This window comes from Marmota marmota, unplaced genomic scaffold (assembly GCF_001458135.2).
Source record: "Marmota marmota marmota unplaced genomic scaffold, marMar, whole genome shotgun sequence".
Classification (NCBI taxonomy): Eukaryota; Metazoa; Chordata; class Mammalia; order Rodentia; family Sciuridae; genus Marmota; species Marmota marmota.
In genome coordinates, this window is record NW_025999900.1 from 57,669,348 (window position 1) to 57,696,470 (window position 27,123).

General features: G+C 55.9%; 1 protein-coding gene across 1 annotated transcript in view; it reads right to left on the reverse strand.

Annotated features, from left to right (window-relative positions):
• Itpk1 (inositol-tetrakisphosphate 1-kinase) overlaps positions 1 to 21,148 on the reverse strand; it is a 78,435-nt gene extending 57,287 nt beyond the window's left edge. Inside the window, exons 1-2 of the mRNA XM_048799223.1 lie at positions 21,116 to 21,148; positions 2,937 to 3,062 (exon numbers count right to left, since the gene is read on the reverse strand). Coding sequence (XP_048655180.1) covers positions 2,937 to 3,062; positions 21,116 to 21,133 — 144 coding nt within the window. The 5' untranslated portion in view covers positions 21,134 to 21,148. The remainder of the gene's footprint in view (positions 1 to 2,936; positions 3,063 to 21,115) is intronic.
• Positions 21,149 to 27,123: the final 5,975 nt, after the last annotated feature.

The window sequence follows — 27,123 nt, forward strand, 5'->3', positions numbered from 1 at the left end:
GGGGGGGGTGGGAGGGGGGCTGCTTTGCAGGCCCATGCCCCAGGTCTGCTTCCTGCTCCTGAAGTCCACATTCCTCTGATTGTGGCCTCCCTGCTCCCCCCATTCCACAAGCCACACCAACACCTCCTCATTCACGTCTCAAGAAAGAACATTCGAACAGACTCTGAAAACAAAGGGCATGGTCAAGGTCGAGGGTCATCCCTGAGTTCACATGGCCCGGCTCTGAGCCTATGCCTCTGTCAGTCAGTGGCAGGGGACGACGGGTCAGCAAAAGCCTCCTCTGTGTCCTGGCCCTGGAGCTGCCAGCCTCTCTCACACCTGCTGCTGGCTCCTCCCCTCTGAGTCCTCTGGAGAGCACAGGGAGCACACTCTTCCCTAAGGGACTGTTCTCATAAAGGAGGAAACTTCTTGGCCTTATCAGACATCTGACTTCTCACTGAAACCCACGATGAATGAAAATTCATCCCAGAAATGCTGGGGCTGGAAGGCTTGCATGAGGTCACTATCCTGGCTGAGGACCACTGGGTGTGTACCCTGGAAGGGACAGACCTGGAGACCCAGCCAAGATCCCCACTGTACCTGGTAGCCTTAAGCTGCACATCCTGCCCCCCTGATATGTGCCCTCTCTGCCCACAGCAGGCACACAGAAGGCAGCTCTCACCGCTATTTGCGATCGCCTGCCCTGGGCTGAAAGCTCAGGGTGTCTGGGGCAATGAGGATGGAATAGCTATTCCGTGACGCCAGGGACCCTGGGGCCAGTCGGGGGCCTGGCCCTTACAGAGAGACATTACCAACCAAAGTAACGGTGGTGCCATTATGGCAGCTACAACAGCAGGAAGGCTCTCAGCAAATACCAGCACTTTCCCACACACTGCTGCCTGTCCCAGGAAGGAGGAGCCACCAGCACCTCATTCTAATGACAAGGAAACTGATGCTGGGGGCACTGACCGGGCAGTGTGTCCAGAGTCTGCTATGGAGTCTGGCAGGTGGGGGAGAGTGGGGTCCAGCCAGCTGACACAGTTCAGACCCCAGTCACCACTTTCTAACTTGAGAAGCCACCCAACCTTCCTCCACCCATTCCTCGCTCACATTGGGAATAAGAGTAGCCTCCTGCTCGACAGCAGACCCGCCAATGTGCACAAAGTGCTTTAGAACAGGGCCTGGTGCCCCGTGGCTGCTCTGTGAGCTTCCTGCTGTCACAACTGCTCTTACTACACATCGCCCAGCCTTACAAATGGAGCTGCTCAGGAGGTCCCTGCACGACCATCATCCTTCAGAGGGATTCAGGAGGAATCCCTGTCCCAAAGGTATCTATGCAGCTGCCAGGCTCAGCTGTGCTCCCCAGAATGTCGCCTGAGGCAGCACTAGCACAAGAACTGACACCTGAAAGCCTCCTGGAGACAGCTCAGGGACAAGGAAGAGCCCTACTTTGCTGGCCACCAGCTGGGGCTGCACCCAGGATGGTGACAGAGACCAGGACTCAAGAGGTCGCATAAATGCCACAATTGCAGGATTACACAGCCGGTCCCTAAAAAAGTCAAGACTGAACCCTGGCTCTGCCCAGTCCCTATGGGTGCACCGTGCATGCTTCCAAGCCTCAGTCTCCTGGGCCGTAAAGCAGGGCGGGGGAACCCTGCCCTGAGGGGCTGCAGAGATAAAATGGACACAGGAGTGCATCATCTCAGCCCAGCCCTGCTACGGGACAGGGCCTGGGCAAGCAGTGGATCGTGTCTTCACCCCAGTGCTTGGAAGAGCTCCCAGAGTGCAGCAGGAACTCATGGGCGTGTGGTGGGCTGAGCACGGTGACTTCACACCTCCCTTCATATCGACTCCTGACCAACGGGAGGAGTGGAAATAAGAAAAATAAGAAACTCACAAATGCGAAAACTGAGGCTGCACAAGTCACCTTTCCCATGGCTTCAGCCCTAGGAAAGCACAGGAGTCTAGCACACAGAAAGGACATCTAGCTGCTGGAAGAGCAGAGGCCCTGGAGAGCACAACACGGGGACAAACCCCACCTTGCCTGCCACCCCCAAGACATGGGAGGCTGTGAGCAGCTGCCACTGTGTCCCCATCACTCCCAGGTGGGAAGTGGGCTCTGCGGCAAGGAGCGGCCAAGGGAGCGGGTGGGAGCCATGGGAAGCGAGGGAGGCTGAGGCCACCGACCCTGACCACGTGGGAGAGAAGAACTTGGTCAGCAGGATGGCTATTATGTGACAAGAGCCTCTTTGTTCTGACAGAAAGAAACGATGTCACCTCTCCAATTATCACATATGGAAAGTGCTAGCTCAGGCACCCGTCTCTCTGGGGAGGCCGAGGACACCCACTGTTTCAGTGCTTTTCATGGATAATGTGACTTTGCTTCTTGTGACCCCTAAGCCATTTTCTAGAGGAAAGAATCACATCTGTCCACACAAAAAGGAGGCTACCAGGGAAATGGGTGGGGAGCAGGGAACAGCCGAGGGGACTCTTGAGACAGCTGAGCCGTGTGCATCCAGGAGCACACAGGGTCAGCGTGACAAGCAGAGGGGGCTCTCCTCCAAGGGAAGCCTTGGCACGAAGGCCCGCGGAGGTGTCCTCGCTCCAAGCACAGCAAAGGGTCCCTTCTGGATGCCAAGTCGGGACACTGTGCCTGTGTGAGGTGTAGAGGCCACACCTGGACTCAGCCACACTCTGGCCTAGCCATGTCTACACAGGCAGGAGGGGCAGGGTGCCAACTATGCTCGGTGTCAGTCTCCACACTCTGCCCAAGAAGACCGAGGCCTCGCTTGTAGGAAAGTACCTGCCTCTGAAACCACATTCAGCCAGTGCCACAGTCACTTCTGTGGATGACACATCCAAATGGCTGCTTCAGCCCTCAGACAGCACTCAGCCATTCCTGAGCCTTCCTCTGCCTCCTGCAGGCCCCTCAGCTGGGTGGCACCAGCCTCACTCACCTGGAACCTGTGCACCAGCTCCAGGGACTGGCTGTCATTCTGGTCGGCTTCAAGGATGACATCAGTCAGCTTGTGGATGATGACGTCCAGGGGGCCCTGCTCCTCGATCGGCCGGCTGAGGTTCAGCTGTAATGGGACACAGAGAGCAACTTCAGCACCTGAGGCCACTGCACCCTACTACCTACCCCAGGCATAAGCCAGGGGACCCACAAGCCTCTGCAGCATACCAGAGAGGACAAAGCTCCTAAGGGCCCACTGACAGGATGAGACCCCTACAGCCCCACAACTCGTCTCTCCTAATTGCTGAGGACAGCCTCTGTGTTTGCACTTCTGGTCCCCAAGCCCCATAGCACCCAGGGGCAGAAAATACACACACCCAAGTAGGCTGTGGAGTGGCCGTCTAGAGAAAGCATTAATGCACATGTCTCTTCAGCCCACAACCTACCGAAACCAGAGCTCAGAGAGGTTCAGTAAAATGACTCAAGTCCGACAGCAGATCCGACCCTGGATCTAAGTGGATATTCCTTCCACAAAACTATGAAAACTCTCAGCAGAGCTGGTGGTCTCAGCAGATCTAGGAGTTGCTGCCTCAAGTACCAGCGGCTACTCACTGCATACCGAGATCTGGGCTTGGCCTGACTGGCGGAGGTGTGGGGGCTGTGTGGAAGTCCGGGTTGCTCAGCCTGCTCACTGGGAATGTGTTTGTTTTTTTAAGAGGACAGGGATTGGGAAGATCAGGCCCCAAGGGAGCCAGAGCTAGGAGCTGACAGCCAGCACCACCTGACCAGAAGCACGTGCCGCTAGGCTTCCTGACCCGCCAGCTGTCTGCTGCCGGCACATGGCCACTACCACCTGCAAGGACAGTCCCTTGGAGGCAGTGGCGTCAGCCTTGCACCTGGCTGACCCCCCACAATGGCTTCAAAAGAGGCCAGAGGAGGCCACAAGCCCCACCCCCAAGTGCAGCTTCCTCCAGGATGGAGGCTGAATCAAATAACAGCTAGGAGGGGTCATTCCAAGCAGGTATGTGCTCCTGGCTTATGTGTTTGCTCCAGTTTATTTCCAGCCATCCCGGGAAAGGATCTCTCAAGTGAGGAGAGCAAGGCACAGACTAAAGACCTACCTAGATCTGGGTGGGAACGATGATGCTGCTGGGAGTCAAACGGGAACCCACAGTGGTGCCTAGCATTCAATCCCCCTCCCCACCCACCACTGCCCTCTGACCAGTGCCAGCCATGCCCCAAGCAGCTATCCTCAGGCCACCATCTAGCTCCTGGTCCTCTGGCTGGGTCAGGGCACAAACACAGCAGAGAGGAAAGAGGTTGGGTGTTCACCTTCCTGTCCCCACGTGCCACCCTCCAGATGCACTCCTGGTTGCTGTCACAGCTCCTCTCCCGTAACGGCCACCGTCTCTATGGCTCCTATGACAAATTTGGTCTCCTTGTCCTCCACCGCTCCTGTTCCCACTGAGGCACCCTTTTCGGCTCCTCAGCCCTCCTCCACCTGGCCACACACAGTCCCTCCGCAACCCTTCTATTAACTTCAGAACGGGCAGCTCTTTCCTGACGTCCTCGACTCTGCAGGAAGGATGCCGAGGGCTCACCTCTATATAGGGGTGCCCCAGACATCCCAATAAGAACTTGACACTCCCCCCCCCGCCCGTGGGGAGGGGTCAAGGGCCCACGAACCTGCAGGACCGGGTTAGTCTCCTAACTGTTAGTCTCCTGGGTGAGGAAGGGAAGGGCCAGCCAGACATCTTCTGAGACTCGGGCACACGCTGGTCCACACAGCAAGGCCAGGACCAGGGGACAACCTTCCGACCCTCCCAGGCCAGGACACCAAGAGCCCAGGAAGGAAAAATGGCCAATCTAGCCAGGCAGCTGGAAGTAGAGAGGCTGGGCAGCAAGGCCGCGTACAGTCCCTGCCAGGCCACCAGCTTGTCATCCCCCAGTCTCAGTCTCTGCCTTGGAAAAAAGGAGAGCACAAGGGCCTTCCTGGCTCTGTGTGTAGACCCCACATCACAATCCCCTGACCCTCCTCCCCCGGACACCTGAATTTGAAGGAAGGTACAGAAGCCAGTGGGATGAGCTAGAGAAGGGGGGGCACTCGGAATACCCACCCGCTTCTGCCACGTTCCACTGTGACGGGCACCAGGACAAGAGGCCAGTATTCCCAGACCCAGAGAGCCATAGAAAAGCGGGTCACTCAAGTGATGCTGGCACACACTGGGCCTGTCCCCACACTACAGGGAGACAAGTCAGCCTGCCAGGAACTGGGGTCCCCAATGACTGGGGAAGGAGGCAGGCAGAGGGGACACCCCTGGCATCACCCTGAGGCCTGTAGACCTGACAACCGCGGACTGTTTGGAAAATGAGCTCTTGGCATTCCTGGTGAGCTGCTGAGGTAAACAGTGGAGTTCTGGAAGCCAGCCACCTGCCTCTGTGTATTTTCCAAGCACTTTTATGCCAGTGCAGCCCTTTCAGGAGAACAACAGCTCAGGACACGCAGGGGCCCGGCCCCTCCCCAGCAGGGAGGCCTCCTGCAGGGTGCAAGTGGGGCCCTGGTGGCTCTAAAGACTTCTGCACCATGTTCCCTCAAGTGATCACACATGCTACGATCACCCCACAGGGTTCTCTTCCTTTAAAATGCCTCAAGAGCCTCAAGTCTCTCCTCACTAGCTGAGAAAGAGGAGACAGGCCCCCAGAATACCTGAGGGGAGGGCAGTGGAGGCAGAGGACGCTGCAGAAGAGGGACCCTTAGGAGGGGACTCTGCAAAGGAGACATGGTCAGGAGGGGACTCAAGGGGGTACCTCAGGGGAGGGGACACACAGAGGCCCATCTCCCAGATGGGGTGGGAAGGGCCAGGCCTAAGTGACCCTGGGACAGGTGGTCTGCTGCTTTTCTGACTATACCCTGCCCTCAGGAAAGGGAGCTTCCCGGGAACTTCCTGTTCTCTTCTGCAGGAGGGGTCTGATCTCTCCCTCTCGGCACAGTGAGGGTGTCTGGATGAAAGGGCCCCCGCTGAGGCCAGAGGAAGTCTGGGTGCTCGTTTCCAAGTCACGCCATAGTGTGAGGCCCGTGTTGGACACCGGTCAGTGTGGTGCTGGGGAGACTAAGGGGCCACTGTTTCCTTCAGCAACAAGGTCAGCAAGGCTCAAAGGAGGGGGCAGGGCTAGGAGGTGGGACAAAGCCTGCAAACCCCAGTGGCCCAAGAGTCACCTCTGACTTTTAAAATGATTAACCTAATCATCCCCAGCCTGGTAATTAGGCCAGTGAGGCCCTGACACATGCCCACCTCCCCAAGACTGAAACTAGGGATAGGCAAGGCAGCCAGTCCTGGAGACCCACCCAGCCCTGCTGCCTCAGTTTCCCCACCAACTCCTCCCTATACCTCACAGGGCGGCAGTGAGTCCCAAAGCAAAGTCCAATCTTTCTTTATACTTCTCAACTTACTCCACCCTGAACAGGAAGAACTCCTGTCTCACTATGTCCCCAGGACCCTTGGCACATCCCTGGATGATGGCACCATAACTTGCGATCACAAGCCACTGGACTCAGGCAGTGACTCTCGCCCGCTGCAGGCTGCTCATCGCCTCTGGCTGCGGAGTCCTTCATTGCGAAGCACCTGGTACCCAGGACCATAGAACCTGCTGCACTTCCTGAAAAGGTCTAACAGGCCCAAAGAACCCGGAGGCTCACAAAGCCACAACAGAGCCACGGTGGGAAACAGACAGGAGGACCCGGAACCTTCACGGCCCCATCTGTAATGCAGGTGGCCTCGAGGCCCGGCACGCGCACACTCTTGCACACCCAGGGCTGTTCCTTGCACCTGCACACAGGGACGCCCGATGCTCACAGCTGTCTGCACCAGGGCCATGTGGAGGCTCGCTGTGGCTGAAGGCTCTGCTGCCGTCTCGTGGCCTCATGCCCACTGGTAACGGGATCTCGCCCAGGAGTGCCACACACTCAGGAAACGCCAGCCATCGTGTTTCCGCTCCTCTGTATTCACACTCACGGGCCAGCAGGAGCCTCCCTGGCATCAGTGGGAGCTCAACACAGGCCAGAGTTTGGATGCTGCAACCGTTGGTTGACTCACAATAGTGTCCCCACAGTGCTGCCACACCAGAGCTCACCATTGTGGTTCATGATGACAATTAGCCTTTACAAAGGGCTTATCCTGGGCTACAGGCTGGCTAACAAACATCGACAACCTGGAGCACAGATGAGGTCACTCAGCCACAAAAGTTTAGTGACACACCCAAGGGCACAGGGGTCACAGCACCATGGAAACCCAGGTGTCCCTCCAGCCAAAGCCAAACAAGTACCCTCCACTCCTAAGGCTCCCACGTTCCCAGCTTTCCTTCAGCCCCCTTCCCCCCGTGCACCTCTGTGGAGTAGAGAACTTCCAACTGTGGCCTCAAGGCAAGCCCTGTGTCAGAAGTGCTGCCTGGCCAAGGCTGAGACAGTGGCTGGAGAGGCGAGAGGGTGGGTCTTCTCCACGCCTCTGTAGCCTCCTGAGGAGCTGAGAATCAGGACGGTTTGCCCAATTAGGTTTGGGGTTCACAAGCAGCAGCAGGGCCCCTGTGCAGGAGAGGTCGGGTCTGGGCTCCCCACAGGTTCCAAAAGGGAGCAGGCCCCGGAGTCAGTGCTGGCAGTGTGTCTCCTGGCAGGATTTGGCTCCAAAGGTGGCCAGGCAGGGAGACGAAGGCTTTCCTTAGCAGGCAGCTCATTCCAAAGGAGCCCCACGTGTCCCTCAGCAAGGTCCAGAGCTGGAGCTCACCAAGACCTGCCAGCAGGCTGGACCAAGATGCAGCTGGTCCTCCCAGAAGTCTCAGCCCAGGACCAGGGAGGGAGGCTGGAGAACATGCTCCCTGACCTAGGTCCCCGGTCTCTCAGAATCTGTTTCCCAATTACTACGTAATGGGAAGAAGCAGCAACTTACAGCAAAGGAGTGGACAAAATTTCCCCTCCAAAAGACAAGGGGCCAAGGCAATTAAATGGCCAAAAGACAATGCCTGGTAGTTCCAACATCCTGGGAAACTTCCAGCAACTTTATTTCAAAGAGCCACCCAGCAAGCATGGCTCTGCGAGAACAGGCTGACCCTGTGTTCTCAGGAGCTCAGAGCCCTGGTCTGCACCCAGTGCCACAGAGTCAGGCTCAGGAGCAGATTAAAAAGATAAACACCCCACGCCTCTGACCCAGAGAGCCTATCCCTGGGGTGTCGGCCTACGAAGAACGTGTAGGTGAGACAGCCTCTGGACCAGGGAACTTCTCAGAGGCCATGTCGTCAAGAAGAAACACAATAAAGACCTGTGCCAAGATGGGACAGCTGTGCAGTAAGGGGCTCACCGACCACCACGAGGGGCTATTCAAGAGCCACTAAATGACAGTGAAGGGCCTCAGCGGACAAGGGCATGTGCCTGTATTACAACCACGTGAAACGGCATTTGCCACAGGAAGCACCAGAGAGGAAGCACAAAATGTCAAAGTAGGGTAACAGGGACAGCAGCCCTTCTCTGGGTACGAGGGCACTGCCCCTACTGGGTCATGGGAAACCGGCCACAACTAGCTCTAGCCAGTACCCTGTGGGAGAGTGGCCCAAGTCACTTCCCAGGCAAAACATTTAATGGCAAGTGTGAGGGCCGGTGGGGCTCTCCCCTTCTCTGGCCAGGCCCAGTGACCTTGGAGACAGGCTGCCTGTGACGAGCAGAGCCTCCCCGTCCCGGGCCCTGGTGCACAAGTGAGGAGTGTTTCAAGGGCTTAAGCGACCAGGACTTTGGGGTCATCTGTGAACACAGAGCTGCCCAGTCTAGCCTACCCCCAGACAGGTGTTCTCAAGCCCAATGCTGTCTTCTTTCATTTGCTGGGAAAAAATAAATAGGGAAGGGACAGGAAATAGGGAGAAGAGTAAATGACAGCAAACGGCCCAGCTGGGTTTGTTTCCTTTCTTTCATTTTTTAGTTACAGTTCAGAATTCGGAGGAGACAAGGAACGGGGATTTATCCTGTAAGGGGAAGATTACTTGTCTGATCCCCGAGGATCACAAGACAGAAACCTTGAACACAGCCACACCACGGACCTGGCTGTCCTCCAGCATCCGGCAAAGCCCGTCCCCTAAATCTGCCCAATGGGTCCCTTGATCCCAAGTGCCTCGGCCAAGTGGGCTGCTTTGTCTTTGTTACTGTTCACTGTGGTGCCCTTGGGCCCAAGACGAACAGGAACCAAACCCTCCCTGTCACCAGAAGCATCTCTTCCTGTCCTGAGGGGAAAGCACAAGTCACAGGCTGGCAAAGAAAAAAGGGAAGGAGCAGGAAGGTCCAAGCCAGTGTGGCGAGGAGTCCGCGGCACCTCAGCGTCAGAGGCACCGTGTGCACACACACGCAGGGGTGTGGGTGGGGCGGTCCCACTGATCAATCTGTGCCAGGAGGAGGTTCGCAGGGTCCCCTGCCCTCTGCACTCCCTTCTCCACGGAGCAGACTCCCTTCTTCCTAAGCTTCCCCAGGTACAGAGGAGTCCCTTCCCAGAGCAGAGGGGTGCTGGGGTCAGAGGACAGAGGCTGTATCCAGCTATGCAGACCTGGGCATCCCTCACCTCCGTAAGCCCATTTCCTCACCTGCAAAGTGAGGGTGAAAACCATCCTTCCTACAGTCACCATCAGGCACCAACCAACACCCCATGAACAAAGCTGAGCCCACTGCATCAGGTCAGCCAACAGGGATTTCATCAGTCTTCACGTGAGGCTGGATTTTCTCTGGCTTCACTCTGTCTCTCTGGCCTTGTGTGGCCTTCCTAATCAATCTTTCCACCAGAGCTGCCACAACCTTACCATATTCCAGTGTTAAACCGAGCAGCTCACACACGTATTTCACCTGGTCTTCATACCCTCGGGAGGCAGGGTCATTGTGTCTACTACAGAAGGGGCAAGGCAGGTTCTAGGAGGGAAAACAACCAAGCTGAGGCTGTGCAACCCGTCAGCAAGGGAGGTGCCTCCATGCCCCAGGTCCCTGTGCTCCAGGACACAGGGTCCTAAGCCTGCTTTCTTCAGGAAGAAAGGGGTTGACTGTACAGCTGACCAGATGCCTCCCTATAGTGACAGGCAGCCACAACGTGATCCAAGGCATGATCTGCCAGGGCCAGAGGTAGGAGCATGTTTGCCTGGGGTCCGACAATAGGGTCCCCATCCAATCCTGCCCACAGCCCTAGGAGAAGCGGGGTGGGTCTGAACCCCAGCTGGAGAGACAGAAGGATTCAACCAGGAAGCCATCTCTGAACACTCCCATGGAAGGATCGCTGGGCATGCCGGGGTTGGGACCCTGGGTCAGTCCATCCTGCTGGTGGCTGACAGACAAGGCATTGTTTGTAGTCACCAAAATTAATAAATCAAGTCCATGAAGGAGGATCAGATTGAATCACTTGTGGAAAACCCTGGAAAGCGACCTCTAAGGAGAAGCAGCCCCAAGGCAGTGTGTGAGGGTGTCTCTCTCCTGCCTGGCCTGCACAGAGCATCTCAAGGTGTTCCCAAGGCACTGTGTGGCAGCCTCCCTGGGGTGGGGAGGTGGGGCCCGAGGGACAAGGAGAGAGGCCTTCCCATGCTGTGCTATTTTGAAGGCACCTAAACCTTTCACTGCCAGGTGAGTGGCATGTGGAAAGAGAACCTGGGCTCTAAGGTGCACAGATGCCCACTGTATGCCAGGCCCAGCTCTGGCACGCCATGTGTGTTACTTCACTAGACCCACAATGGCCTGTGAGGCAGGGCATCTCTGCCCTGGGCCCTCACAAAGTAGTGGCCATAGGATTCTGGTTTCTGGAGCCAGGAACGATGGAAGAGGGCAGGCAGTTGTGGGCAGTGCCTGGGTCCTTGTGACTACACTGAACCCATGTCCTTATGGGTACCAAGGAGCCATGACACCAGCTCCAGCACTGAACCAGAGAGGGTAAGTGGGGCCTCAGCAGGGATCCCGGCCCAGAGCGGGCCTTGGGCAGCCAGGGCCCTGCACAGGGCATGAGCACCTTCCTGCCACTCCTCTGCACTCAGTCCCTCCAGCACCACACTGGCCACAGTTCTTGGGAGAGACCCCACCTCCAATGCCAAATGGAAACTGCCTTTCAGGTTCAGGGGCCTAATGTGGTGGCAGGGCTGCCACTCCACTCAGACGACTTGACTGACTCAGTATCCTACTCCAGAGGGACTGAAGCCGCCCAGCCCCGCCAACCCTGCTCCTCATGAGCTGCAGAAAGAGCTCTCTGTGCCTGTACCTCTGTGCCCTCACCAAGGCCAGGACTATGTCCTATTCCTCCTAATGGCCTGGCATAGTGCCAGGGGTCAGTTAACATGCACTGAATTAGTTTCCTGAGGTGGCACAGACACACACCATCCACTACCTATCTACCCACCCAAGCATCTGTCAAGCAAATATGAAGGTTGAAAGTGATAAGGTAACTCACAAAAGGTCACTACCAAGAAGGGGCAGGCCCAGACGTTTTCTGATCACAAATCCTCATCCACTCCCTTCCCTAACAGCCATCATCTTGATCAACCTCAACACAGCACTGTCCCATCCGCCCCTAGGTCTAGATCCCCCACACTGGCTTAGGAAGGGACACTGGAAAAAGCACTCAGCCAACAAATTCTGCAAGTCCCAAGTGGCCCCAGGAATAACAGACATCCTGGGCCCGGCAGGGAAAAGAAGTTCAGGACTTTCTGGGCCAGAGATCAAGCAAGGACACTAGAGCTACCCCAGTCCCAGCCTAGGGCATGTACTTCGCAGAGCAGAAGTGGCCACAGAGGCAGCCGTGTTCTCAACTACACCAGCAGGCCTCCATCCCTGGGACTAGAGGTACCATGGCTCTGACAAGGACCACAAGAGAGGCACAGGAAGGAGCCACAATCACTTGGTCACCATTATAGCTTCCAGGGCTGTCATGTACCCCCAAGACGACCATGAACGTCTGGAGAGACCCTGCCACTCGGTATGTCTAGAGCTGAGCACAAGGATGAGATAAGTCACCAGACAAGGACCCTTCCAGACCTAAGAGTGGGCAAGGAGAGGGCACAGAGGCAGCAAGTGGCAGTCCCAATGGATGGACTTCCTTGCCACCTCTGACGGTCCCAAAGATGAATGTGTGAGCTGCAGCGAGGTGTGGGTTTCCCTGAGCTCCAGCCAGATGACTCAGAGGCAGTTGCCACCATTCCAGACGACCCCCGCCCTTCCCGCCCTCCTCACCCACCTCTCATGGGGGCTCCCCATGAGGACTGACCAGCCTGAAATCCAGTGCCCTTCCCTGAAGGTAAGAAGGCAGCAGGCAGACACCCACAGCAGCCTGCACGAGCCACGTGCTCCCTGCCAGACAGAGGTGGCAACCAAGGGCAAGGGCATCTTTACACTCAGCAGAGCAGCAGGTGTGAAAACACAGAGGGCGCCAGCCTACTGCCACACTCTGGAAACAGTGCGTGCACGGCAACAACAACCCTCCTTCTACCTGGACATGGGATTTAAATCAAGGAAACCACCGCGCCCTCAGCTGTCCACGAAGGCTCTGGACGGGCTTCAGCAGAGCCAGCACCTGCTGCAGAGGGCCATTCTCGCTCGTTTGCTTATTTATTCAGGGATCAGTGCATGAATTCTGGGAGTAACTGTGTTGTGACACTAGAGGGAAGGTGACAGGGATGGCAGATGAGGACATAACAGTAACTTCAGGGGGCCAGTGACATCACCGCAGCAGTGGAGTAGGCACTGAGAGGCAGAGCAGGCACCGGCCACAGGAGGCCTGCACGGCTTGAATTGTGCTCCATGAAAAATGGGATGTCTCAAGCTCCACTGCCCCACAGTGTGACTCTATTTGGAAATTCACTTCCTGCAAATGTGACTGGAAGAGATGAGGTCACTCTAGAAGAGGGTAGACCCTTAAACCCATGTGCCTGGCATCCTTGTCAAAAGGGGAGACCTGGACACAGCACACAGGGCAAAGCCATGCTAAGGTAAAGGTGGAGAGCAGGATGACATGTGGACAAAGAAGGCAGGTCAAAGACGCCAGCAGAGCCCCAGCGGCCACAGGATTGGCCAGTAGCAGAGTGTCCCTCACAGCCTCAGAAGGAACCAGCACTGCCCACCCTGTGACCTCAAACCCCCTTCTCCAAAACTGAAGAAAATCCACAGAGCTGTGAAGCCACTGGTGCATGGTACTTGGTCATAGCTGTCCCAGCAAACAAGTGCAAGACCTCTCTAAGGACACATCTGGGCTGAGACCCAGCGAGGAAGAACTGGAGAGACCTGGGGGCCTGCTCTGAGTAAGGAGGAAAGCCAGCGTGGGAGCAGCCTGGAGTCCAGGGTGGGTGAGGGCATGTGGGGAGGGGTGCAGGTTTTGCAGAGAGTTGAACTACAGGCCTGGAAGCCAATGTTCCCAGTGTGGGAGGAAGCCCCAAGGGCTCTAGGAAGGGCAGAGGGGCTTCTCGGCTCCCTTGGAAGCACCTCGTGTGACACCTGGCAGCTGTCTCTTTCACAACCTGGTGCAACACAAGGCTGAAATAAGAACTTCAAAAACCATGATGCTCTGAAAGACAGCACAAGCGTGGGACCTGGCACTGACCCACAGTGTGACATGGGCCACCACCCTCCTCCTCTTCGGCCTGGGTCTAGGCTTTAACACAAGGGTCCCAGGTCATGCCAAGGCCTGTGGTCTGGTTCCAAGAACTGATGATCTGAGAAAGCTGCCACTCCCATCTGCATCCCCACTTCATATCCCAAATCTCCCTCTCCACCCGCCCTGGCAACAGGCCCGGGATTGATATTTTTGGGCTTACCAGGGAAAATCTTCCAGGGTCTCAATGCTGCCTCTATCTCCATGTTCCTCCCAGAATGGCAACCGGCAGCTCCCACCATAAGGGGCTAGGAATTCTCCAAGCCCAAAATACTCTCTTCAACAATAAGGAAGGAACATTTTGAGAATTTCTACAAAGCCTGCATACATTCTTTCTTAAGACAGGAAGCAGGATTCTTTCTATATTCCTTTTTTTTTTCCAGCCCAAAGAATCCTTAGGGCAGTTTCCAATCTGGAATTTGATATAATGTTAATTTTTTTAATATTCCATAAAAAAGAGAAGTAGAGTCTCAAAATCGTCTGTGAAAACCCTGGGGATGCCAGGGTCAGCAGGAGCCGCACTGCAGGCCCTCAGCCTCCTCAGGACACTCCCTCCGGCTGCAGACGGCAGCTGGGGCTAGAGCCTCCCCTTTGGTTACTGGCCCCGTGGTTTCCTAGAATCAGCAGACATAGGCCCGGATAGGTCAGCACCCTGAGCTTGGCCTGTCCGTGAGGATCTCAGGCCCAGGGCTGCAGAGAGATGCCTAGATGAGCTGGGGGAGGGGTTGTGTGGTGCCAAGTGGCTGCCTCACTCCAGTTTGGCTCTGGCACTTGGATCATCAATTTGAAGTTTTCTGGTCCCCAAGGAGCACCCTCAGAGGGGATGGAAATGGCTGGGGGGAGGAGGGGTGTCAGCGGAGTCAGAAGAGCCTATCCCTCCTGAGGGCCCCAGTCAGCCACCATGCGGCCACAAAGCAGACAACATAACCAACCACTGTCCCCACCCAACTGGAAGCGGCTGCCCCGGGAGGGGGGTGGTGGGGCCTGCAGAGGTGCAGTGAACCGGAATGTCCAAAGGGCACATGGTCGGGCCAGCAGCCACCCCTCCAGCACGGCATGCAGAGGACTGCGGTGTCTTACTGAGTTCCAGGTAAAGCCACCGGCACTGAGAGCACGGGCAGAAACGTGCCTTGGGCCCCCAACACCCACACACAGCTCCTTCCACATACTCCCAGCCACCAACAAGTGACAAAACGTGACCTCCTCCGATAACTGGCCCTCGCCACACTGGCTGTTGGAGGTGGCACCTCCCCGCAGCTCCCGCCAAGTCCCAACAGCTTTCTGAGACCTCACTCCACTCACAACTCATGGGCTCAGCACCTGGGGAGGGGGCTCTCCCCAAGAACACGGCACTGGGACCCCAGCTCTGGGGCCATCACCAACAGCGCACCACCTTCTCTCCCACCCAAACACAGCGGAGCAGGGCAAGGCAGGGGGCCGCTGTAGTGAGGGCAGGGGCTGAGAGACACTGGCAGAGGCCAAGGCAAAGCTACCTTGAGGGACCAAAGGGGATCTGCCTGCTTTCAGGGTTGGGCTCCCTGACCACAGTGCCTGTTGGGGCACCAGGAAAGCCACAGAACACACACAGAACATGGGACGGCTGGGAGTCCCCGTCCTTTCCTCTAGGGCAGTGTCTTCTATTTGTCAGGGCTGTTCTCAGAGAGGCCTGCACATTCAGGCAACTGGACAAGGGGGCCCCTTGCAGAGCTGTCCCCTGCTCCCTGGGTGGCTTCTGCTCTGGGCCAAGCCAGTCCTAATCCTCGGAGCTGCACAGGAAGCCCCTGAGTCCAAGCAGACCTCCCCGGTCCCAGGACAAAGCCACCTCCATGCCCCTTGCACAGCTAACTAGACAGTGATGACAAGGCAGGCCAAGGCCAGCACTGCTTAGCCCAGGATGTCAGACCCCACCTGTGTGCTCACCTGTGTGCACACACATGCATCTGCCCTCTTCAAAGAGTCAACCAAGGGCCAAACTCACATTGTCTTCTAATCAAAGCTCAAAGTTCAGCAAAGAGCATTAAAAATAGTTTGAGAACTGTGAAGGGTGGGCCTCCCTTGAAAAGGAAATGGCAACCCCTGACTGAAAGAGAGGAACTCCAGGACCCACCCAGGCACCCACCTTCAAGGTCCCCCTCGCCCCCTGTCCTCACTGCACAACACAGAGCCCAAGGTCCAGACAGACTCAAAGACACCCAGCCAGAGAGCAAAGGGCTAAACTTCATACCCGGCCTCAGACAAGGGGGGCCAAGAGCTCAAGATGGAGCACAGGTACTCGTGCCATGCACGCTGACTATGTACAGTTGCCCCTGCTGGCCTGGAGGTTAGAATAGAGCCTCCTCCCGTGTAGATGGAAAGAGTCCAGATGTGACTGCAAAGAAATGCAGCTTTTAAAAATGGGTCGATTTTCCATGATCAAATCAATATATGCCCATTGTCAGGGATGTCTGCACTCCCAGTTACTTATACACCTTCTCTTTTTGGTGCTGGGGATGGAACCCAGGGCCCTGCACACATTGGGCAAGTGCTCTACCACTTACACCCTCAGTGCCACACCAAAGTTAAGTTGATCTCAGAGATGACTCGTAACATATTACCATATGCCCCTCCAATTTTTAGATGTACATTTTTCCAAAATTGAAGTTATGCCATGCAAACAAATTTGGAACCTACTTTTAAATTAACATGCTATAACGACAATATCCCTGTGACATTGCATATTCTTCTGAAGTACTGTCACTAGAAGGCCAATAAAGCATACTTTATTGAACCAATTTCCCACCATTTAACATTTGGCTGCTCCTAATTGTACAATTACAAATCCCCCAGAAAAGAGGATGCAGTAACCTATACACACTTTCTCAGAGGGTGAGGAGCGTGGGATCTGAGGAGGCCGAAGGAGAGTTCTGAGGACCCAGCAGCACACTCCAGGTGCCTAACAACGTGGCACCAGGGGAAAGGGCACTTTAGAGCATGCCAGAAAATAACTATTCTTAAACCTGAACCTATTTCTTACTCAATTTTTCTCAGAACTGAGCCTAAAGATGTCTCCATGTTTTGGAGTAAATTCTTGGAGCTACCCCATATATACGCAGCCCCCACTGTGGCTCCTTGAGGCTCATTCTGCTCATCCCTGCTCAAAGTCCCATGCCTCCCCTCGCTCTGCCAAGTGAAGCCAGTGTGCTGAGGCCAGGGTCCAGCCCCCCCAGCCTCACTGCCCCACCCCTTCTACCTGCCCCTGCTCATGCCCCCCACCTCCCTGCTCTGCCCACCTGAGCCCATGGAGGCCATGCATCTTCACAATGCACAGATGACTGGTCGTGGCCGCGGACTCAACAATCTAATTATAAAATCACAACCTGCAGGGCTGGGGTTCTCGCTCAGCAGTAAAGTGCTCATCTAGCGCATGCGAGGCCCTGGGTTCAATCCTCAGCATCATGTAAAAGTAAATAAATAAAAACAAAGGTATTGTGTACAACTAAAAGAAAGAAATATATATGTATATATATGGAAATCACAATCTTCAGAGGTGAGCAGCCCCTGAACCTCACTGTGTTCCTTACATGACTAGGAACAGAGGAGGCACACCCATACCTCACAGCGTCTTGGGAGGAGCCAGGGGCCCTCAGCTTCTCACACGACCTAGCTCTGTGTGCTCCCAGCCCGGCAGTTTCCTACACAGATGCAGGGTGGGTAAGAGGAGACCAGTGGCCCTCTCGCTCCTCCAGAACACTACAGGAGTGCTCTCACCCCTTCCCAGCTCTCCACGGGGCCTCCTCCTGCTGCCAGAGCAGGGAAATGCTGACCACCCCAGGAGGTGCCTCACCTGATTCAAGATGACAAAAATATGCCCAGTCATCATCTATGAACTCAGGCAACTCTCCGCTCATTTTAGGTTGAACTGGCTTATTTAAAAACTATACCTTCACACGTCTGGCAGGCTCACTATGTTTGTCATTTTCTAGGATCAAAGGTAAGACCTGGGATTCGAACCAGGGGAATGAGGGCTCACAGGGTCTGAGTGAGAGCAGACAGGGGTGAGCTAGGTCCCAGGCTGTGGCTTCAGGAAGCACGGTTGCTTCTTCCTGCACAAGTGGAGCTAGGGCCCAAGATCCTCCTGAAGCCAAGGGCAGGGCAAGGCAGGGGAGTGAAGAGGGAGAGGAGAAGGCCTCTAGGTCTCTGCCCACCAGGCTCTCCCCACCACTGACAAAATGGGTTCGAGGTCCCTGAAGAGAGAACATGGCATCCTGCCCATCACTCCTGCCTGGGGACAGTCCCCCCACACACTACAGACTCCAAAGACCCGAAGTCCCCAGTACCGATGCTAGCTCATGCCTCAGTGTCTGCCACGGCCATCCCCCAGTCTTCCCACCAGCTCACAGCCTTCTCTGAATTCTCCCTCCTTGGAAAGCCACCCAGCACTCCTTGGGCAGGAAGTGGCTCTGTGCCCTCCCTGGACAACTGCCATTCTCATTCCCTATGACTGTCATCCTCCAGGTCAGGCCTACAAAGTGGGACACAGCCAAGCCTGGGAGGCAGAACTGGTCATGCAGTCCTGCCCAGAGGGGACTGGCCAACCTGGGGGAAGGGGTAAGTCACTTGCCTTCCCTGAGGTTGCATGTCCCACCTGTAAGAGACAGGCACACCCACCTGATGAGGTGTCCTCTGGACGAGGTGAGAGGACATCCAGCATGCACAGCTCCAAGCAGAAGCTTCGCAGGACCCCTCCCTGTCCCTGGTCACAGCAGGTGTGTACCCTGCCTGGGCAGCAGCAGGGCTGTCCTGTTGCTATGTTACTCTGCGCATGTGTTACTCTGGATCCTTGAAACCAGTAGGCCCTGGGATGCTGGCACCAGAAACAATCTGGGGCTGACCTGAGCAGCAAATGGCCTTGAAGGAAGTCAGGAGAGCCCCACTCAGAAGCCAGGCCCCCACAACAAAGGCTACCTGCCGGAAGCACACCAAGGCAGGCCCACCATGCAGCCCAAACCCAGGCACAGTGCTCCCTGCCCCACCTGGCTCCTGCCTCTGCTGCAAAGCCACCCCGACCAGCACTGCACCCACAGGGCTCTGCAGGGGAGGACAGGGCAAGGTCCTCTGTGCCACCTCCAGCACCATAAGGAAGAGTGTCATCAGATGTAAACTGGGAGGAGTCAAGACACTGGGAACCCCAAAACACAGCCAACCTCTACTGCAGTGCCTGCTGGCCCTTGTTCACACAATTTTCTTGAGCAAGGATCCCATCACCCCCAGCCCTTGTCTCCTGAAGTGTTGAACACCCCAGGCCGCATACGAAACGGCAATATCGCATACCTGCCACGTGCAGGCACTCTGCTCGGCCTTGGAGCCTTCACACGCATCCCCACAGTGGCACAGTTAAGGAAACTAATGCTGGAGCCCAGTGATGCCTGAACACCACGGCAGCACAGCCAAGGTGCAAACAGGTGGCGCAGACAGACACGCCCTGCCCTCTGTGCCCAGGGTCCTAGGGAATGCTCAGCTGATAACAATAGCCACTTGGCTCACCTGTGGCTAAGAACACATACGAGGTCCCCTGCTCACCAAGCAGCTCTACTCCCAACCCCGACTGGGCCCTGATGCTGGAGCTGAGCTCATTTTGAGGTCACCAAAACCCCTTGACTCACAGCCATTTGCCAACAGGATTTGCTTGAGGCTGAGGTTTCACCCACTTTGAGGGTGTTGATCAGATATTAAGACCAGAGACAAGGCCAGGAAGTGGGACAAGGGTGAGCTGGGCCCCAACAGGACACTGAGGCACAGACCTAGAATTCAAGCCTGTGCTTAGTCTACGTTTCTCCTGCTGGGCCAGCAGCCAGGAATTGGGGTCTGTGGGTGACCCATGTTCTGGTTCCAAGAAGGCTAGGGAGCTCAGGAATAGAGCAAAAAAAAAGGTGGGGGGAGGGGTGTGGCAACAGCAGAAGGAAATAAAAGCTGTAATCCTTTCCCAAGTGTGACTCGGAGCCGAAACTCTTCCTTGTCCAGCCACCGCCAACTTCCCATCACAGGCTATGAGGAAAGCCTTAGAAATTTCTTGGCATTAACACAAAATAACTGACCCAGGATTAGTCACGTGGGCTAGGGGCGGTTCATGGCCTAAAGAGGTATAAAGCCCCAGCCCAGAGAAGTAAAAAAAAAAAAAAAAATCTCCTAAGCTGGGTATAGTGGTAAGTGGTGCATGCCTGTAATCTCAACTGAGGCAGGAGGATCACCAAGTTGGAGGACGACCTGTACAAGTTAGGGAGACCCTGTCGCAAATAAAGTAAAGTAACTTGCCCAAGATCACCCAGCTAGGGATAGAGGCAGGAAATGCCCACAGGAAAGAAGACAGCAGGTACAGACATCACCACACCTGCATATTTCTGGGGTCCTGCACAGGACACTGAATTCATGCATTAGTCTTGCCACTAACTGAAAGTCTCTTATCTCGGGGGCTATTTCCAACAGGATTGGTCTGGCAAACAGGGAAAATGCCATCCTGGCTCCAAAACAGCCTCTCCCATGGGGCTCCACCTACCTGGAACAGAGTGCCCCAGACAGGAAAGTGCACCCCACTTGGGGGCCTCTGCCCAGCCAGGAGGCTAATGCTCATCTACGGCTGGATGAAAACCACAGCCTGTGAGCCCGAGGTTGGGGATGCTGGAGCCAGGCACCTGCTACAGGATTCTCCAAGGGTCCAGAGGTCACACCCAAACCATAAGCTCCCCTTGACCCCAGCAGCAGAGGGCTGGCATCCTGCCTAAGGCCCTCTGGAGCCCATTCACAGTCCTTCCCACAACACCTGCCCACCCCTCCCTGTTACCTCCAATGGCTCCAACTCGCACCCTGCCACAGTCCAGGCTTCAACTTTTTGTTCCTCAGCCACTTACAGCCTCAAAGTCCACTAATCCACATACTGTCCCCACTCCAAGTGCTGGGCAAAAAGAGAGCCTTCTCCTCTCAGTTCTCGAGTCCTCAACTCCAATCACCTGGTGAATGGCTGACCAGCTGCTCACTTCTCTCCTCTCTCTCTCTCGTCTCCCTGGGGGCCAAAGACAGCAGGGGAATTGGGGGTGTATGGAGTAGGAGCCAGTGGAGAAGAGCAAAGTGAAATGCCCAGGGAAAACGCAGCAGTGGAGCTGGCTGGTGGAGAAAGGGAACAGCAGAACCGGGGACACCCGGCCGAGTGCTGGTCACTAATTCAAAGAACAGAAGGTAAAAAATAAGCCACGTGTAGGCCAGGTACCTGAGTCAAAGTCGATCTGATTCAACCCCCTGCAATCGAGGGGAAAGCAGAGGTCTGGCCAAAAGGAAGGAGAACATGGCTAAGGCCAAGCAGGGAATTATAGAGAAGTCACAGCATAAAATTAACCCAAGCCTAGGCCAGGCCATGGCCACCAGCTTAGCTGCCTGCCAGCAAGTGAGGGCTTGAGGATAAGCTGCTGATAGACACTCTAGGGCTGGATTATCAGGGACCAGAAAGGAGCCACAGGCTCTGAAGATAAGGAACTGAGAGGTGCCAGGTCATTCTATGCAGTAACTGACTCACCTGTGTGGGACCAAGCATTCTGAAGGAAGGGAAGGTCAGTGGCCCGGGCACACCAGCTCTGCAGACTGGGGAGAGGATGCAACCTCTGTCTGCAGGACTGGCCAGAGGGGTTCCCTGTAGCACTGAGAAAGAGGAAGAAGAAGGAAAATACGCTGACACCATGGCACACTGGGTCTAGACCCAGGGGCCCGGCAGGTGCAGGCTTCAGGGCTCCAGCGCAGGGAGCAGGGGCTTTGAAGGGCCTACCCTCGTAAGATCCACCCTGAAGAATCAGACCTTGAATGGCAACCCATGCCATGTGCCCTTAGCCTGAGAGGGAAGCCTGCATCTACAGTTCCAAGTCTGGCGATGACACTCAGGACAGCGCCCTCCTCGCACACACCAGCCTCAGAGTCAAGCCAAACTCGGAGCCTCCTCTCAGGAGGAAGCAGAGGCCGGCTACCTCTCTGAGCAAACCTCGGGCCCCTCTGTCCTGGCCAGCCCCAGTTGGTAGCAATCTGCCTCTGGCAGCTCCTGGCAGGTGGCCAGCCAGGTAACCAAGGTGACCAGCCAGGTAACCAAGGTGGCTGGGTCAGCAAGGCCTTTGAGTTCAACCCCCTGATGACGCCCAAGTGCCCCGCCCTGCCTCCCCCTGATGAGGTTCTGCCACTAATGCACAGAGCAGGAAGGCTGGTAGAAAGGGTAGGGGGCCTCCCTCAATGCACGAGGGCACTCCAAAACCAGCTGGGACCCTGGCTTGCACGCAGTCAGAGAAGTCATCAGGATGAAGCTGCGCTCTCCAGTGCAGACATTTTTGCTGTTTCAGAACTAATTTCAGAATCCAGGCTCTAGTCTGGGAAAAACCCAGTTCACCTTGGGTGAGAACTGCTTAAATACCTTTCCTGAACGTGCTCTTCCCACTTAAAAACCTTCCATGGCTCCCTGCTGTCCTAAAGCCAGCACCCAAGCACCCACACTGCCTCCTCAACTTCCCTCCACGCACACGCCTCCCCGCCTCCCAAAGCAGCTCACAGCATTCTCAAACCAGTCCATTGCTGGTGGTGAGCCTGGCCCTAGGCCTCACTGGGCAGCACATGCGGCACCCTCTCTGATCCTGCCCTACCACCAGGCTCTGCTTCTGCCAACTCCCTGTCTGATCTGAAGCAATCACGTTCCATTCTCTCAACTCCCAGGGCATCTTGACAGCACCTGCCAGGCCGACGGGGAGCGCCTAATGAGACCTGCCTGTGGCCTGTGCGCAGGGTCTCAGACATGCACAAACCCACCGACAGGAAGTCAGCTGGGGCCACTGCGACAACTGAGCAGGCCTGGGGGACTCCTGTTTCCATTCTGCAGAGGACCCGGAGGCTCTGAGAAATCAGGCCCCGCGCTGGTGTATGGGGTGAGCCTGGGTCGTCTCCCTCCCACCTGTGCCCTCCTATGCTCCAGTAAAAGGAAACGGTGGCCACATCTCTGTCATAAAGGAGATAAAGCAGATCGCGGGAAGTGTGAACACAAGCCACGAGCACGCAGACCTGCCTGGGCACAAGGGCTTTAGGACTTTGCGCTAGGGACCAGGTGGGCAGGAGAAAAACTAAGCAAACGAAACCATCCCCAAATGAGTGGCCAACTGGAAAGCCAGCAGCGGAGCCAGGGAGTGGGTAGTTTTCCATTTCTCCATGGATGGAACCCTCCGGCGACCTTCTCCTGCCCCCACGGTATTGTTATTGCCTCCCATGGCTGTTAAAAACCCCGACGATAAAGAACAGCCAGTGGGCGGCTCGTTCTCTTCCAAGCTTCAGGACCACACCGCCTACCCTGCCTGTGGCCATCACTAGGCTCAGGAACCAGCTGAAGGATGGATGGGCCGGGCTACACGTGCAGAGAAGGCTGCCTCGTCCCCATTCCATCCCACAGAGCAGCACGCAGGACAGCCACAGAGGAGAACGGGACCACGGGACCACTCGCACACCGAGAAGCGGGGCCCCTGAGGCCACCTCGGTGCTGGTGAAGCCCTCATGGTGCTGCTTCTGTGGCTGGCGTCCTGGGCCTGCCCACAAAGTAGTTCCCTCTGGGGACCTTCCTTCCCACCTCCAAGCCACACGAGGGCTGGGAACTGACGTGCTCTCGTTCCAGGGGGCATGTGACTCAGGCCTAGCCAAGGAAAGCACCCCGTCTCCTAGTCCAGGGTGACTAGAGCAGAGAACTGTGATCCAGCTGACAGTTAAGTCCTCATCCCTGGTACCTGCGAATGTGACCCTTGTGGAAACAGGGTCCTGATGTTATCAAGCTAGGAGGAGATCATCGGGTGGGCTCTAATCCAAGTGTCCTTGTAAGAGGTACTGGAGGAAGCTTGGCGTCTACAATCTGACTTCTAACTCTCAAGAGCTGAGAGTAAACGTCTGTTCTTTAAGGTACCTGGCTGGTGGTAACATGTTACAGCAGCCCCAGGAAACTAATACTGACAGACCTGGCCTAAACCAGATCAATTAGAGCTCGGGAGCGCCAGCCGGCCCTGGGCCTCCGCTAATCTTGCTCAGAGACACTTGCGTCCTGTGGGGCTCTGAAGCTGAGGGCTGGAGCAACTGGCCACCGCTCTCATGACTTGGCAGAGACACAGACAAAATAACTTTCAAAAGGAGTCTGAAAAACGGAGTATTTCTTCAGTGGCCTGAAACCTGTCAGAACTATCCATGGACCTTTTGCTAATAATTCTATCAACTGACATTTCCTTAAGTTTCTTCATTCATGCTGAAAACCTCAAGAATCTTTAAGTTGGCTCATATGGAGGGTATAATTTGTTTTTTAACATAACACACGTCCAAACAAACAAGAAGCCCAGTAGCTGTCCCAAAAGGGACAGCACTTGGAGCATTGGTGTCCTCCTTGACAACCAGCTTTACTCGTCCCAGCTGTTTTGATGATGGCCGTCCTTCTCACAAAAGTACATATGACTTTTTGATAAAAAAAACACAGTTCCACCAGGCTCATAATCATGAAGATGTGTTTGATTTTTAAGTGCTTTAATCATAAAAACAAAGTATGGCAAGATGGGGGCTCCTAGGTGTTTCAACCGCTTGACATCATCAAGAACCAAGGCTCTTTTCAAATTTCTACTCTGCAGTACTTGCCATGGGTGATTTTTGTCCTCATGCCTGTCCACTCGTGTTCACAACATGGCTGCCAAGGCTCCCACACCCCCACAGGATATCTGGAAGGCAGGAAGAAGGGGGTGGGGCCAAACAGCTGTCTTCCCAAAATAGAGGAAACACTTGTTTCCCTTACATCTCACTGATCAGAAATGCATAAAATAGGCACCCTTAGCTGCAAGGGAGGCTGGAATGCAAGTCCGTGGGAAATTCCAATGCCACCCAAAGCAAAAGTGACTTCATGGAAGCCGGAGAGTAAAGACACACTGGGAAGGCAACCTGGAAGATCCTAAAGACTGAGAGAGTCCATTGCCCCTTGGAAACCCTGAAAACCCACTGCAGTGGCTTCTAAACTGGCCTGGCCTGGAGTCCACACTTCCTTGTGAAGGAGGCTTCCTCTGGGCCAGGTTCTCTGCTGGGTACTGCAGTGAGTGACAGGAGGGACCCGTCACAGGAGGAGGGGGAGAGGCAAGCCTCAGACAATGGCGCCTGATGGAAGCACAGGAAGCTGGGCCAGGCAACCTGAGACCACCCAGGGGAGCCGAGAAGTCGAGGGTCCAGGGTGCCAAGGTGCTGGCACCAGCAGCAGCAGGTGCGGAGGCATGGACCAGGGGTAGCTGGGACTTGTTGGGGTTCACGCTGGGGAGTGGCTTCCAGCTGGCTGGGCCTCACCAGGAAGGGCTTTGTAAAGCCCTGTGCAGAGCTCGGATCCGACTTACAGACAAGGGAGAGCAGAAGGGGAAGGCAGGGCAGCAACGCAGAGCAGCTGCCAAGCACAGGTGGGTGCAGGAGGTTCAGCAAGAGACTCAGCCAGAGGGGCCAGGGACTGGGGCAGCGGATGGGGGATCATCCAGGAAGCCTCAGCACCCAGGAACGGATGCAGGGTGATGTGGAGGGACAGAGGCACCAGCTGGCTGCACCTGCAAGTTGGGGAGGAGGTGCTTCATGAGGACACAGGGGACAGGGAAGCAGGAGGTTTAGAGGGCAAGGTGGGCGTCGGTCACAGAGCTCGGCCTAGTGGTGCCAAAACATTCTAGGCTGCTGGGGACAGGAAGGGCAGCCCTGCCCGGGCTTCACCCTGTCATAAGGAACTTGGGAGCAGCAGCCTTCCTGGGACTGACTGAAAGCCAGGGGCAGCCAGCTGCCTTAACCAGAGCCACGGCAGGGCTGGAGGAGGTGACACTGGAGAGTGCCTGCTGGAGAAAGCCAGAGGTCCCACTGGCTCTGCTGTCCTGGAGCTGGCACCTGTCAACATCTCCCAAGACAGCAGCCTCCCATCTGCACCACATCCGTGCAGTGTGGGTGGGGCAGCTCAGGAAAGAGGCGTCACAGTGGCGGGCCACACAGCCACACACAAGCAATGTGTTCTAAAGCCCATGCTCACCAAGGGGTTCTCCAAGGGCCCCCAGGTTAGCAACTTCTATCCTGTCTGAGATGAGAGAGGAACGGAGTCCAGACTCAGGGTCATGAGCTGTCGGAGTGCAGCAGCCACTGACCACATCCCACCGCCTGCGAGACTCCTGCATCCCTCCTCTTGTGGGCCCCTCTTCTGCCTCTGCTTTATTCCTTTTAGTCAACCAGAAATTGAAGTCCAGGAAGTTGGGAGGTTTGGCAAAAGTAATTCTTAAAAGACAGAATCAGGTGGGGACTATAGAGAGCTGGGAGCCACTGCAGGCCTGCCACAACCTGCGGTCCCCAGGAAGGGGTGCACCCACACTATCTTGGGAGGAAGTAGGTCATGCCACCAGCCGTCCCATCAGCAAAATCAAAACAGCAGGAGCACCTGCCTGGGAAGTTCAAATGCCAGTGCCCAGAGGCGCCGAGAGGCTCCAAGTCTACTCGGGACAGTCTGTCTTGCCACCAGCTGGAAGCTCCTTACCAACTGGGACGCTCTCCGGGGCCTGGCAGCCACGCGCTGCCCACCTGGCAGGTAAACAGCACTCGGCGCAGAGGAAGGGCATCCAGGACTCCGAACCCCACACCAGAGGCCTGCACGCTCATGGCCACAGAGGTCTTTCTTGACAGGAATCTAATATGGAGGATGCAGATCAAAACAGCTGCTCAGGCTAAAGGGAGCCTATTGTGAGCAGTCAGTCATCCCCCGTCAAAAAGCAGGCACCCCCTCAGGAATCTAATATGGAGGGTGCTTCGTGAAGCCAGGCTGGAGACTACTGTGCTGTCTCTCCTGCCAACCCTATTCCCATGAGTGCGGAAACCACCCTGGGCCTGCAAGTTCCTGGGCACCCTCTTCCCACTGGAAAGCTGAAAGGCTTCCAGATCCCGGCCACCGTTGCAGCTAGAGGGTGCTCACTCCCATGCCTTTGGGCAGAACCACCACCTATTTCAAGAACTCGACCGTGAGGACGCTGGCACGCTGCACTCCGAGAACCCGGTGCTGAGGAAGCCCACATCCCAGCAGGGAGAGCGGTGGGCTTGTCGGAGAGCAGAAAGCACAGGGCTCTGGGTGCAAACCCTGGCTCTCCCCGGGTCTGTGGCCTTGGGCAAGCTAGTTAACCTTTCTGAACTTCAGTCTCCAAGGCCAAAAGGTGGGATAATCAATCCTCCTTACATCTTGTGGGACTGACCTTGGGTTTATATGAGGGATTTTTTTCAAGTGCTTTATAACCACTCCCAAACGTTAGCTATATTTACATTGATTTTATTGCAGGGCTCCCAGGAGGCCAAGCACATCGGGCTCAGCTTCCACTCAAGGTCTTTCATGACAGATGCCAGGCATCCGGGGCAGCCTGAGCCTGGGGAACAGGATATCTGGATACTGGGCTCTGTACAAGATCCAGGACTTGATGGCGGCCAGGGCTGACACGCCCTCCAGGGAGGCCTGGCTAGCCTGCAGTTGTCCTGGTGGAAAGGCCAAAGGGA